This window comes from Equus asinus, chromosome 5 (genome assembly GCF_041296235.1).
Source record: "Equus asinus isolate D_3611 breed Donkey chromosome 5, EquAss-T2T_v2, whole genome shotgun sequence".
Taxonomy (NCBI): Eukaryota; Metazoa; Chordata; class Mammalia; order Perissodactyla; family Equidae; genus Equus; species Equus asinus.
This window is the reverse complement of record NC_091794.1, coordinates 9,304,628-9,319,072: the sequence shown is the minus strand read 5'-3', so window position 1 is coordinate 9,319,072 and position 14,445 is coordinate 9,304,628. Positions and strand designations below refer to the sequence as shown.

General features: G+C 36.4%; 1 protein-coding gene across 7 annotated transcripts in view; it reads left to right on the top strand.

Annotated features, from left to right (window-relative positions):
* Positions 1–14,445, top strand: part of CBLB (Cbl proto-oncogene B) — a 192,621-nt gene that overhangs the window by 98,125 nt on the left and 80,051 nt on the right. For all 7 annotated transcript variants that reach the window (XM_014853222.3, XM_014853220.3, XM_014853221.3 and 4 more), the window contains exons 5-7: positions 4,110–4,266; positions 9,491–9,612; positions 12,421–12,558. In XM_014853222.3, coding sequence (XP_014708708.2) covers positions 4,110–4,266; positions 9,491–9,612; positions 12,421–12,558 — 417 coding nt within the window. The remainder of the gene's footprint in view (positions 1–4,109; positions 4,267–9,490; positions 9,613–12,420; positions 12,559–14,445) is intronic.

Genomic DNA, 14,445 nt, shown 5'->3' with positions numbered 1-14,445 from the left:
GCCAGTCTTCCTCTACTTTGTATATGGGATGCTGCCACAGCATGGCTTGATGAGTGGTGTGTAGGTCTGCACCCAGGATCCAAAATGGGAAACCCCAGGCTGCTGAAGCAGAGCGCATGAACTTAACCACTATGCCACCAGGCCGGTCCCTATGGATTTTTTTTTATATGAGTTAAAAATAAAACCTATAGCCTTTTATGAGTTTGTGGTTTCATGAAAATATTTTGCCATTCTTTTTGGTAACAATCTCCTAACATTGTTTGTCTTCCACTCCTTTTACTTTTGTCTTAAAACTGCAGGATTTTCAAATTTAGAATAATACCCTCCTCCACTTCTACAGAGGAGAGGACAAGCCTGGAAGATGGAGTGATTTGTCAGTTGCTGACCTGCTGACCCCTTTTCAGTTTTGTTTACCTGTATCTGTTTGATCCTATTTTCTCTGAAAGGACGCTCTATTTTCAAGACTTTAAAAAAGACAGTTAGTCTTGTTTTTTTGGTAGATAGACCAGGACCCATTATCTGATAACAGAATTGTAATATAGCCTTATATTTATCAAGTTCTTACCTCTCCTGACATTACATGAATAGACTATCACTTTTTTTCCATCATCAAAAGACCGCTGTGTAGTAAGCAAGTGTGGTAGCACAATCAAATATCTGGGCTCCTCCTCCATGAAACACTCCCTTGCCTTCTTTAGACACAGTTTAATTTAATTACACAGATTTTAGTTGCATACCTTGTTTGTCTTGGGCAAAGGTGAATAGGATACAGTTTCTGTTCTCAAGGAGCTCCATCCCATGGGATCCCCGTGGCATATGCGTCTTTTTCTCTGATAACCTTAGCACATGGTACAACATAATTTATTTACAAGTCTTTCCACTTATTACATTGTGGTTTGATTTATTTATTTTTCTGTTTTGAACCTAGCACAATGCCTGGCACATAAAAGGTCTTTCTTGGGCAAGTCACTTAACCTCTTTAAGCCTCAGTTTCCTCATCTGTATCATGAGGGTCAGTATATTATCTGCCTCATAGTGTTACTATGACAGAATCAGGCAATAGATATAAAGTACTTAACTTGGTGATTGGCAGATAGTAAATCATCAGTAAATGGCAGCTCTTACTCCTATTGGAAGTCTAAAGATTCTAAAATCATCTTATTACAAGTACCTGGCTACTCACTGGTGTCGTATTCCATTCTTTGTGGGTTGACAGTTACTTGTGCTTTTCAGTGGATTTTAAAGTTAATTCAACTTGTAATTAAAGTGATTCATAATTGTGAGTGGTAAAAGTACAGATTAAAGTATTTCTAGATTGGTGAGAGCCTGAAGCTTAGCTGGCCCTTTTCTGTTCTGTTCTTTTCTTGCTCTTTCCTTTTCCCAGGTCTCTGCCAGCATACTGAAATTTCTACATATTTGTAAAACAATTTGTACGAATGTTTTCTCTCACTTGCTTCGTCACTAGGGGAAGAGGTCGTAGAAACCACCACTCTGTCACCTTGCTGCAGTTTAAGGTGTGAAAAGTCATCCTCTCTCTTTCCCTTCCCCCTGTACACCTCAGGAAAGAAGGTGGTAGCAGTTTGAAATCCTCTCTGGGAAGTTTACATCCTTAGTGCAACAGTTTAGAACAATCTTTTTCTTTTTTTTTAAACAAGTCATTGTACTCTATTCTGTTCTTCACTATGAGACCCCCTCCTGCCACCTTCTCCCAGTGGTGGGTCTTTGGCTCAGCTGATCTAAGGAGGGCTATCTGTGTACAAATGTGCTGTATGGAAAGTTAAGCAGGTAATGCCCTCTCTTCTTAAGCTTTGTTTCTACCCTTAATTACGGTTCCAGTGAATGCTTGTGTAGACCTTAGGTTTATCACAAGCGATCTGTGAAGAAGGCTCATTTACGCAAGTACTGTGGAAATGTCGCTTGCCCCTTTGTAAATTGTTGTTTCAAAATGATATGTTAGACTACAACTTTAGAAGTTTGTACTTTTTTTTTTAGAATTTACCCTGAGAAACCATTCAAAAGAGTTATGGTCTGCATGCATCTTAAATACTGAGATGAGGATAATTTTTTTTTTTTTTTTTACAGTAACAGACATTGAAGGTATCTGTTTGGCCAATTTACTTTTTATAACACGAGGCAAATTTCTCTTAACATTTCCATACCAAAGATAAAACATATGCCATTCTTAAATCAGTAGTTCTTTATTTAATTTTTTTTTTTTACTTTGAGTATTATGGTTCATGTCTTTTTTGTATCTTGAATATTTGAAACGTTAATTTGGAAAAGAAAAATGTACTTCTCAGGCACTAATTCCACACTAACCATAATGAAGCTGGACATAATTGCATATTTACACTTCACCATAAATCAATAGCCTTCTAACATTATCAGAAGTTTTCCTTGTTCTTTTAAAACAGCGGCATTTTGTTAACCTTAATCAGAGCCTGACGTGTGTTTCTTCTAAATGGTGTCTGATGTGGTGTCTCTCTTCGGTTCTCTGTGGTTTCCTGTTTTTTTCATACATAGAGAAAAACCTTTTGATGTATTCAGCCTGATATTTTTTTTTTTCTTTTAATGGTATATCAAACCTAAACTTTCTTATAAATACAGGCTGTCTCACCATTAATTTATTCATTTTGCCACAGACCGCTCATTCTCTGGAATTCCTCCAGCCCTTCCTTAAATGTTCCCCCTCTGTATTCTTCCGCATTGCAAATCTTATTTCTACCCTAAAGTGTGTTCTTCAAGGTCAGTGAGAATATCTTGTATTGCCATAATTATGTTGCTCCACAGTGCTTTGCCTTGGCCATTAATGGATACAATAGATGAATGGCTCAGAGTTGGCCCCAGACGAGCAGCAGCATCAGCATCACTTTGGGAACTTGTTAGCACTGTAAGTTCTCAGGCCCCATCCCGGTCAGACTGAGTCAGAATATCTTGGGTTGAGGGTCAGCAATTGCTGTGTTAGCAAACCCTTCAATGGCTCTGATGCATGCTCAACTTTGGCAACCACTGCAAGAGAGAATTCTTGAATGAATTCGAAAGTTGTACATTTATGGTGATGCTTCACTAGGAGGATTGGTATAGGATGGGGGCTACTTAGTCCATTCTGCCTGCGTCTTTTATTTCTAAAGAGATGCTGGTAAAGAAAAACCTAAGACAAATATTTGCAATCTTGTAAGAGGGTGTATGTAGCTCTTATGCTATCCTCTTGTGAAAACTGCAGCTTAAAATGTTAAAAATATGAACTAAGGCTTTCGTTAACCTATTCAGGAATAGACATTTAACATTCGAAAAGGAGGAAAATTAACTAGGGAATCAATAATGAGCGTTCCTTATTTTCACGGTTGGGAGGAGCTGGGCGAGTGTCGGGTCAGGTGGGGGACAGGCTGGGAGACTTGCCCGGATCCCACTCTGTGCTCTTCTAAGTTTTTAACTGTGTAAATGCATTACCTGATAAAAATTTTGGTATGTGATATTTAGTAAAAATGAATTAGTGTTGAATAAATAAATTTCCATATGATAGGCAGTGTGATTGGTTAAAACACATTAAAATTTCCCTTTGCATTAATATGTTGGATAACATGTGCCTTTCATCTCTGCAGAAAATGTCCAGCTATGGCCCAAATGTCTTGATGACTTTCCACCTGAACTTCCTCAAAGTAGTGGATACAAATTATCCTTTTGTGCCATGAGCAAAGAGTGTTTTGTTCAAAGAACCCATAATGTAATTATTTTATGAAAATAGATAGAGGGGAAAATTTAACTTGATTCAAAGTTTTAAATAATCTTGTATACACAAATGCAGAGATCAGACACACAGGACTTTGACCTAATACCTTCTTTAGATGTACTTTTAAAAATATCTTGATAACTAATGACTGTTTAAGAGAAAAATTGATTTAGATTTTTGTCACATTCTCAGCAAATGGAAAATATTTCTGTTGGCAAAATCCATTACATGTGTTCTGAATTATGAAGAATATTCTTAACTATTTGTCTTTTAGCACAAATGCAATTATGTTAATGTTATAATTGAATTGTGCTGTTTCAATGGAAGGTATGTCTTAAATGACACTTAATTCAATTCCTCATTTTTTTTTCTTGCACAGAACTATCGTCCCGTGGAAAGTGTTCAGACAGTGTCTTCATGAGGTCCATCAGATTAGCTCTGGCCTGGAAGCAATGGCTCTAAAATCAACAATTGATTTAACTTGTAATGACTACATTTCAGTTTTTGAATTTGATATTTTTACCAGGCTGTTTCAGGTAAGCTTTCTGTTTGCGTAATCTTCCCTTCCTTCCCTTCCTTTCCTTGTGTGTGTGTGGGCGTACATGTGTGCATTTGTGTGTGTGTCTCTTTTTCATACATGTGCACACACACAAACGTATGGGAAATAGTCTCATTTTTGATGGTCTGTAATTTTAAAGCAGGTCATTGGTGTAAGTTTTTGATCATTGCTGTCAGTTTGGGGTTGAAGTTTGGAGGAGCAGACGCAGTCAGCCTGGCCTTTGCTTGTCAGCTTTGAGAAGATTCGTGTAACTGGAGCTTTGTTTTAAATTCCCCCTTTAGTATCTCCCTTTGTCTTTTTAGCCCAGTAACTGATAGAATGTAACATCTACAGGTGGGCGCTTACTGGGGTTGTATCCAGCGTCTCCCCTTTGCCTCCACATTCATTAGGTGAGAAGGGAGATGGTGAACTTGGAAATAAACAGCAACTTCATCCTGTTCTGCAGAGGGGTTGTCATGGTGTGTACTGTCATACATCTTGCTTTGCTCATTCAACCATGTGTTATAAACATTTATCCATGTCAATAAATATTTTTCATCAATGTAATTATCAATTTTCAGCTGCTATATAATACTCCATAAAAATAGTATGACCTTAATTTAACAAATCTCTCTTTTTGAAAATTTAGATTTTTTCTTGTTTTCTCTCTAATGACTTTGAGAATAACCTTCTTGTCCTGTTTATTGTTATTTTTCTTAATCACTCCTTTATAATTGTTCTCACATAGCTATTCTGAAGCAGGTATCCTGATGAAAGCTGGATGCTGTCGTTTTGTTCTTCGGTGTATCTTGATGGAATTACCCTAAACATGGAGACTTGACATTTGTATTTTGAATTTGGCTGTGCCACCAAATTGTGTATCATCTGTGGGATTCAATTCAAGTAGCCACAAAATGAAAGAGTCCCACTCAAAATCTTTGCGATTCTAGTAATATAAATTGTATAGTAAGTGAGGCAAATTGATCAGAAACCAGACTGCTTATATTCTGACACAGTCTTTTATTATTTTAGTCTGGAGTAAGATTTATTCTGTTTGAAACATGCTCTCAACGAATGTTAGAGTGTAATATTGGTTTTCATGTTGCCCTTGTTAGAAGAGTTTTGCTTCTTTGATTTATGCCTCCGCTTGGCATCAGCCTGCAAGGATCGAGTGACTGATTTATGTAAGAAAACAAGATTGCATAGGATTAACTTTTAATTTAACAGAAGGCAAATTAACTCTTGTCAACGATACTTATAGAATACATTTTACTTTCTTATAACTTGAAAATCCTAATTCTGCCGAGGCGCGTGGGATAGGAAGTTAGATAAGCGACTGCGGAAAGTGTGCTTGTGCCTATTGTCAGTTCACAGTAGTTTCATGAATCCTTTATTATACACAGGTTGTCAGCCTCTGTTTTTTCAGTGATTAAGGTACATTTTAGGAAAAGGTTGTGTCACCTGATACTGACCTTTTTATAATGGGACCTCTCCTTTTTTTTTTTTTTGAAGGTTTCTGATCATTTTACAAATACTTTATTAACGTGATACAAAGACGTTCTAATTAGTAGGTGCTTTGCCTCTTCCCCTTGTGAGGGAAGAGAACTGAGGTTTTTCATACTTAAATCTAACTGTTCACTCTAGGAAGAGTTATTTTTTGTTAAATGCTGGAACGCTTAGAGTTATCTATTAAAGATACGAGGGCAACTTACTGTTGGTTAAACGCTTACCCAAACTGCTGCTTAATATGTGCACACATTTTCCTATAAGCTGTTTCACTTTGAAACAGCCCAAGTGATCTTAACACCGTAAGGTCTGTGTATTTTATTTATGCTCACTGGGATGGAAGAGGAAAAGAATCTTTTAAGTAGAGCTCCTGTGAAAAGTAAATCTTACCTGTGGACCAAAGAACACCTAGTCTCTTCTAAAACACATTGCAGAAGTAGCTAAAGAACCCTCATTAGCCCATATATATTTCGGAGATTCTTCACTACTTTTGGTTCATTATTCAAATACTTTGACTATAATCATACCTGTGATTTAGAATATGGTAAAATTGGTTCTATGCATAGAAAAACAGATATATTAACTTTTACTGGTCTTTTATTTTTATGTAACTTTAATAATTGAGTAATAGTTTTCCTAAGTTGCAGTGATGTCTTCTGTATGAGAAATGTAAGTCTGCGAAGACTATAACTGCGTGAACATGTATTTTGCTGCAGCCGCAATATTGGTCGTTGATTGGCAGTGAATCCATGCAGCTCCCAATTGTTGAGAGTGGGGTGTTTTAGCAGAGTAGGATCTGAAGGTGGGCAGGTACACCCTCAGGATTGGAGTTTGACATAGAGAGCTAGCATGAGGGTTTGAAGGAAGGTGTCAGCAGGGGCTAGGAGATAAAGTGGAGAATTGCTTAGGAAGCAAAAGAAGTAAGAAAACTGGATGTTAGTTACCCTTTCTTCCTCTCTTCTCTCATCCTGGTGTTCTGCCAGAACTGGATCAAATGCCTGGGAGTCATTGGAAAGATCTTGCAATGGCTACCTTCCTCATTTCCTCTTCTTTCTTCTGCCTTTAACCCTCTCTTTCTCCTCTCCAGGTAGTTCAGAGATGCTGGGATTGGCAGGTGCTGAAGTCCTAGAATGGGAACACAGGACTTTGCTTCCCTCTCCCTGGGGCTGTTGCTCCTTTTTTCCATTTTCCCCACTACTAGAGAAGACTGAGTTGTTGAGAAATGGAGCAGTAAATTTGAGGGGTGGCAAGACAAGGAATGAGTGATGTGGGGGAATATAATAGTGAGTACGGAGTATATAGCATCAATGGAATAGGGAGAAAAAGAAGAGGAGGAAACTCAGCCATTGTGGCAAAGAACAAGAGGGAGTATCTGGGCAGACCAGTGAGGCCCCACTTCTGGCGTAAGTTGTAAGTCAGTAAATGGCTCTTGTTGAAAATAATCACATTTCAGGAGAATGGAGGGACTACTGTCCTTAATTCACTTCATTGATTTCTGTGGTCATTTAAGAACCTCCAAATAATTTTGTGTTGTTGTGTGTGAAAAGATTTCCTTTACTCTAAGAACTAATGGCAAAAATAATTCTTACTCTCCAAAGCACTTTGTTTTTCCTTCTTTAAGTCATTAGTGGGGCAAAATACTTTTTAAAAAAACCCCAAAACAAAAAAACACATAACTACCACGTGTTTCTGACTGTGGGTTGCATTCACAAGAAAAACAGTACATGGACTCTTTCTGTTACATAAATATTTTTGCACTGAAAAGCTGGCCCTCTGGATTATATGCTAAGAAATGGTTGATGAGTACCGTAGCAGTTGACTCAAAACTCTGATTTCATCTCTTCTTCACTTGCATTTTTGTCTGTGCATTGGCTCCGTATAAAGGTCAGCATTTTTTTTTAACAGCTCTTCCATTAATTTGTGTAAGCTTAATGGAAGTCACTCGAATATTTTATGTTCTTTCCATCCTTGTCGTTTGTAAATGAAGCAGAACAAAACAAGTCAAAACCCAGTGCCTGTAATAGCTCAGTTATTTCTCAGTTTTTTTAAAACATATGCTGATACTCTTCCAAGTATTGTTTATGCAATTTTTAGTCATGCCTTAAGAAGAAAATTAAAAACATGTATTTTTTTTCAAGTGCATGGACAGAACCTCTCATAATAATGTTCTCCAGAGCTCCTTTTTGCCCAATTAGTTATTTTAGTGTGATGGGGAAATACCTTGAAGATTTTTCTTGTTATGTCAGAAAAGGTTAAAAAACTCTCCATTACTAAATCGTTCTTTCCCTTGTTATCCTCATCTCAAGGGATATAATCTTTGAAGAATTTGCCTTGTAAATTTGAAACTTACTTTACAATGATGAAGACCAAGTCTCAAAACAAACAAAAGCAGGAGCCCTCTACCAATAATCATGTCTAGGAGGACTCTTTCAACAACTTTCACTTGGCAAAATAAAGTACCCTTTTTTTTCTTTTATGTAGAAGATTTGAGTTCATAATCTGGCACATCAGATAGAGTATCCTGCCAATTCCTTGGAATAAATGTAGCTTCAGCCTTAAAAACATGGCAGAGATGATTCTTTCATGTCCTCAAGCAAAGCTGTCTGTCACTGACTGCCTTTCTTCTCCAGCCATGGTAATTGGAGGGACAACTAATCACATTGAAGAGAAAATGATACAAACCGTGTGTGTGTATTTCTGTAAAAGATTTTTGCATAACTCACTTCTAAACCATCAGCCTTTTCTCATTTTATAACTGTGCAAGAATTAACCAAATGCGAGCATAGTCGTATGTTACCATGGAAAGACCACTATGCTGGGAGTCGAGGCCTTTTGGACAAGTCGCTAATTAGAGGAACTGTTCAACAACAGTTGTCCCTGCCTGATCACTGTTTTTGGCACAGTGCATTGGTGTTGGCATCCCTTTGGTAACCAAGACAGGCATGTTCTTGCTCTCTTGTAGCTTATGGTTGATGTGCAATCTTTGCCAAATCACTTACATTTTGCGATATGGTTTCTTGTTCTATAAAATGAGATGTCTGAAGGTACAGTAGTGACCAGTCAGAAACACAGGGATATAAAGAACAGGGTGAGAGGTAACAGTCTTAAATTGGGTGATCTGAGAAGGCCTCGCTGAGGAAGTGACATTTGGAGAGAGGAATCACATGGATGTTTGGGGAAAGAGAATTCTGGTGGAGGAATGCCAAGGCTCTGAGATGAGACAACACAACTGTTCTCAAGCCAACAGCAGAGAGGGCAGTGCACCCAGAGAAGAGACAGAAAGAGGGAGAGTCACAGCAGACGGGGATGGAAAGGGACCTGAGCATCAACCCTGGAAGGTCCTCTAGGCCATTTGTAAGGACTTTGGCTTTTACTGAACGTTAGAGGATTTTGCAGTGATGTGGTTTGTGTTTCACAATGATCTTGAGTGCTGCTTTGGGAATAGAATTTGTAGAGAAGAGATTATGTGGTTTTCCTTTTTTCCCTCTGTATTCTATTCCTAAGAAATCTGTTTTCTGCCTAATCATATTTCTCCAAAAAGGGAATAAGTTGTTGCATGTCTGCTGTTAGATAACAAAGGTCAACCTAAAGCATATAGGCTCACATTCACTGTAAAAATACCCAAGAGAATTTCAAGAAGTGTATTAAATGATGGATTGCTATACAATTGATAGCTGATATTCTCTAGATAATATTTAATTTATTTATATTTTTAGCCTTGGGGCTCTATTTTACGGAATTGGAATTTCTTAGCTGTAACGCATCCGGGTTACATGGCATTTCTCACATATGATGAAGTTAAAGCACGACTACAGAAATACAGCACCAAACCTGGAAGGTAAGACTTTTTAGCAGTAATACTATGTGATATATGTAAAGATGAAAAATCCTCTATGGTTCATTCTTAAGTCAATCAGTAGCACTCATGGGGGTGGGGGAGGCAAATGCTAATATACCAGAACCATGCTTCTTAATTGAATCCTTTAAGTGGATACTTTGTGCATGTTCTGAAACCGAGTGTTCATAAAGTGAAAGGATATGGTACTATGTAATTTGATGAGCTTAAAGATTCATTAAGTCTCAGAGTTCTGATTTTCAAATTGGAGTAGGATATTAGCATATCAACTGTTTTCATGGTGCGTTGTTTGTGTATAAAATTGTATGTGTATATTTTAGTACTTGATTATTGTGCTAAACACGAAATAAATCAGTTTCATGTTCATTATTTTAGAGTATTTTTCAAGACGCTCGACTTGGCTCTATGATAAAACACATAAGTACATTTAATACATATAAACGCATAATCGCATACGTATGCATATACATACATGATAAACACATGTAAGTACATAAACCTGTATAAGCCTATTATTAGAATGCAAACCTATGTCATGTATGTGAAAATTTATTCCATAATACTTCACGCTTTTGAATCCTCAGAGTTTATATTTTATTTTCCAGATGATGAAACTGAGTGGGATTCACAGAGGTTAGCTGTTTGGTCAGCCCCTCTGGCTTCTGCCAAGAAATCATACCTTATTAATGGCGAATCTGCCAATGTTGTTGACTCCTTTCTTCTATCCCATAATGAGAATTTCTACCTTTTTTATTTTTAAGAGTTCATATGGTATATTAAAAGGTATTGGGTACAGAAAATAATTTGACTCCTGTTGAAGTCCTCTCTTTAGATTAAGGAGAGTTGGTTGTCATTGTGACCATGAGAGCAGGTCAGATATTTTGCACCTTGACAGTAGCTTAGATGAGTCATTTTGTTTCATTCAAGGATCTCTCATAACCAGATTTTTCCATAGTTTTTAGTCTCTAGATTGGCATCAGAGTATCTTCTTGTTCTTGGAGTATGATTTGAAAGATGTGATATGGTTGGAATCATTCAATCATATGAATTTAATGCAAAAGTTATTTCAGAAATTATCTTGTCCAATTCTATAAATATAATAAAGAAATGGAGTCCCTTTTGTGTTCTCTTGTTCAAGATCATGGAGATAATTAATGACAGTGTTGGAAGCAAAAGCCAGCTCTTACTACTATTGGAATAGGCTCTCAATAAAAGGATAGCGCCCTGTGAGAGGATATCTTCCTTTTCTTCCCAACTTCCCCTGTAATAATTTATTCTAAGTTTTAGGTAATTAAAGATGAAATGATTAGTCTATGGTAAATTATAATATGTAAAATGTGATGGAGTGTTTACAATGTATTCAGGAAAACTCTCTTAGTGAAAAAATCAAGTTACTTGGATAAATATTTGCTTTGCAGAATATCTGTGCTTAACTGGTCCTTTCTCTTGGAATGTGTTTCATCTCTTTGGCATTATGGTAAAGAAATAATTGGGTCTATTCCAGTGACATGTGGGTTCCTCAGGCTGTGTTTTCCTTTGGATCCAGCTGACAGCCATAAGTCTGTGTGGAATTATTTTATTTGATTAAAGATGCCAATAATTGATATTCTGTTTTCAGACTCTCTAAGAGAATGTTTTAACCTTTCTTGAAAAGTCCTTTCCAAGGGTTTTATAACCAATATGAAGTTCTTAGTATTTAAAAAATCACAACTTCTTCCTTTCTTTAAAAATCTTCGATTTTCCTCGATGAAATCATGTTGCAGGACTAAATATACAAGTTAATTAAATCCAGTAAGTCGGTAACTGTTTTTTTGTGCTAACTTATTTTGTAAAGTTACTTTTACAGTACTTGGTTCATCAGTAACTAATGTAGATTAAGAAACACTTATGTCCGCCACATACATCCAGCAGCCAGGGTATTCAAACATATAGTCAACAAATTAAGTTTACCTGCTTTGGTCTGCTTAAGGGGTTATAAAATCTAGTTATAGATATCATGATGGCAAGATGGAATGCAATACATTTAAATAAATAGAAATGATCTAAAATGAAATAAATAGCTAAATTAGTATATAAATGATACTGATGAATTTAAAGCCAAGTCAATGTCTCCGGTCATTGGGGATTAATTTTAACAGAATTGTTGTTAATTTGATTTATATTTTTGAACTATTTTGACTTCTTATTGCAAGACATTGAACTTGACAGAGTTAGATGGCAGCCATGAACTTATCTCGTTTGCCTTCTCGTTAGTATAGTTCAGCCCTTTTGAGTTTTTATTTAAAGATGAATGGCTGGAATGCTTGAAAGAATAAGTATTATTTTTGAACAAGTTATTAACAACTAAAAATGCATAGTTTTTAAATGACAGAATAATATATTGAATTCCACAGTAGAAACTGACTCAATTTCTGTCTGAAGTGGACAAATTAAATTTTTACTTGTTTTATTTTTACTTTCCAAAAATGATGTATGTCATAGCTGTTTCATACCACCAGCACTTTCATACAGAGCACCCTCTGATGGTGATGGCAGTAAATCACTTGATAGTGTACAACTTAAGTTATTTCCTCATATAACTCTGGAGATATTTAAATGAAATTATTAGTGTTTCTTTTATAGATCAATAAATGGAGAAGTACAGTGGTGTTAAAATGAGTTAGAAGATAGAAATTTACATCAGGAATTCTAAATGATTCTGTTTGTTTTTGCTTAAAAAACCCAACAAATTGTTTAGCAGTTAGCTTACGTTTTGAATGTGGTTAAATGTAATTCTCTTGTGTTTTACAGCTACATTTTCCGGTTAAGCTGCACTCGACTGGGACAGTGGGCCATCGGCTATGTGACGGGGGATGGCAATATCTTGCAGACCATCCCTCATAACAAGCCCTTATTCCAAGCCCTGATTGATGGCAGCAGGGAAGGATTGTGAGTATGAGAAGTGGGAGTTGGGTGCTTGTAGTCACAGGTTTGAAAACCGGAGACCGCTCTGAGAGGCGGGCAGTGGATAGTGAGGCTGAGGATGTGGCTGCTGGTTTTCGTTTCAAGACTGAGAAATGGATGCTTCTTAGTTTGTATTGTTCATCTCTTAAAATAGTCATTTTAAGGTAACGTACTTATTTGAATTTAACTATATGTTAAAGCAAATAAATTCCAACATCAAATTATGAGTTTATATCTTTCATAGGCGAAGAAGTTGGAACTTAAAAGTAGTTTTAAAATAAATGTAAAAATATATATATTAAGAGAGAATTCTTTAAAAATAATTGTTCTCTTTGTCTCTTGTCACCCTCAAATAGCTATTTTGACTTTTTATTTCATCCAGTAGGCCAGATTTTCTTTTTTCTCACCCTTTCTCTCCCTTTTTTTCTTTGTACCTCCCTTCTTTTATTCATACAATAATAAATTTGTGTTCCTGAATTATGTTAATAACTAAATTCAATTTATCTTAAGCGGTTCTTTTTTAAAATTTAAAAATACGGGGCTAGCCCGGTGGTGCAGCGGTTAAGTTAGCACGTTCCGTTTCTCAGCGGCCTGGGGTTCACCGATTTGGATCCCACGTGTGGACGTGGCACCACTTGGCAAACGCCATGCTGTGGTAGGCATCCCACATATAAAGTAGAGGAAGATGGGCATGGATGTTAGCTCAGGGCCAGTCTTCCTCAGCAAAAAGAGGAGGATTGGCACTTGTTAGCTCAGGGCTCATCTTCCTCAAAAACAACAAAACAAGACAAAACAAAAAATAAAATAAAATTTAAAAATAAATAAGTTCTCCTTTGTTTTATAGGCTAATAATGATTTTTCTCCAAAGCTTAGACAATGTGCTAGGCCCCCTCATAATAAACTTCTCATTCATTTTAGTCACATGCCATTCCCTTCATGCTTTTGTTGTATTTTCAGTGTCACTTTGTCATACTGGCTTTTATTGCCCTTTGCCTTGCTGAGTAACTTGGAGACAGATGTGATCAAACTTGCCACAGCATGGATTGTGATAGAAACCTAGCAGGAGAATGTCCACCAGAATTAGCAAAAGGCAAATGATTGAAGTTTTACCCTTTCAAAAGTAATTGCAAAGACACTGAGGAAAAAAAGTGATAGGATCTATGTGAAGAAAAAGAATGCATTTTTGAAAGTTGTGAGCTTTCAAGAAATAGTTATATAAGAATTGTATGGCAAACTGTGGTATCAAGTGTGTATTTATTTTTCTTTTAATTATCATAAATTTGCTATTCTCAGTTATTTATACCTTATCTCTAGTACATCAAAGATTCATATGTGTAGCTTTTGATTTACTAGGCAGGAGTTTTGTTTATAAGAAAATGTGCTTTGAAGTTTTAATTTATAAATAGAGGTTAGGAGTAGGCAAATCTGTAAATGGAGTAATTTGATATAGCTGATTGTTATAATACCTCCCATCTGTTTTTCAAAAGTCAATCAAAAAATGACAAATTATAATTTCTAATCAGTAGTCTAGCCTCTGAACTACACAAATTAGCTGCTAATATTTGCACACACACATCTTCAGAGGGGTTTGGTGAGTTGAATTTGAACTTTAGTGATAGATTACATTAAAATAGATTTAGGTTAAAATTTTAACCTGATTTTTAAATAGACCAGATTTTAGATTAGATTGAAATATCATTATATTAATCAGATGGTTGGGGTTTTTTTTTTTTCCCCCTTAAAGATCAGTAAAAACGGAAGGGATATCATCTGGTCCTGATCAGGATCGGCTGTTCTTCCTTGATCGTTAATCCAGTAGGTGGTGAAGAAGTTCCCTTTGATAACCAGCCAGGGTTCTTCCTTCCTTCACTG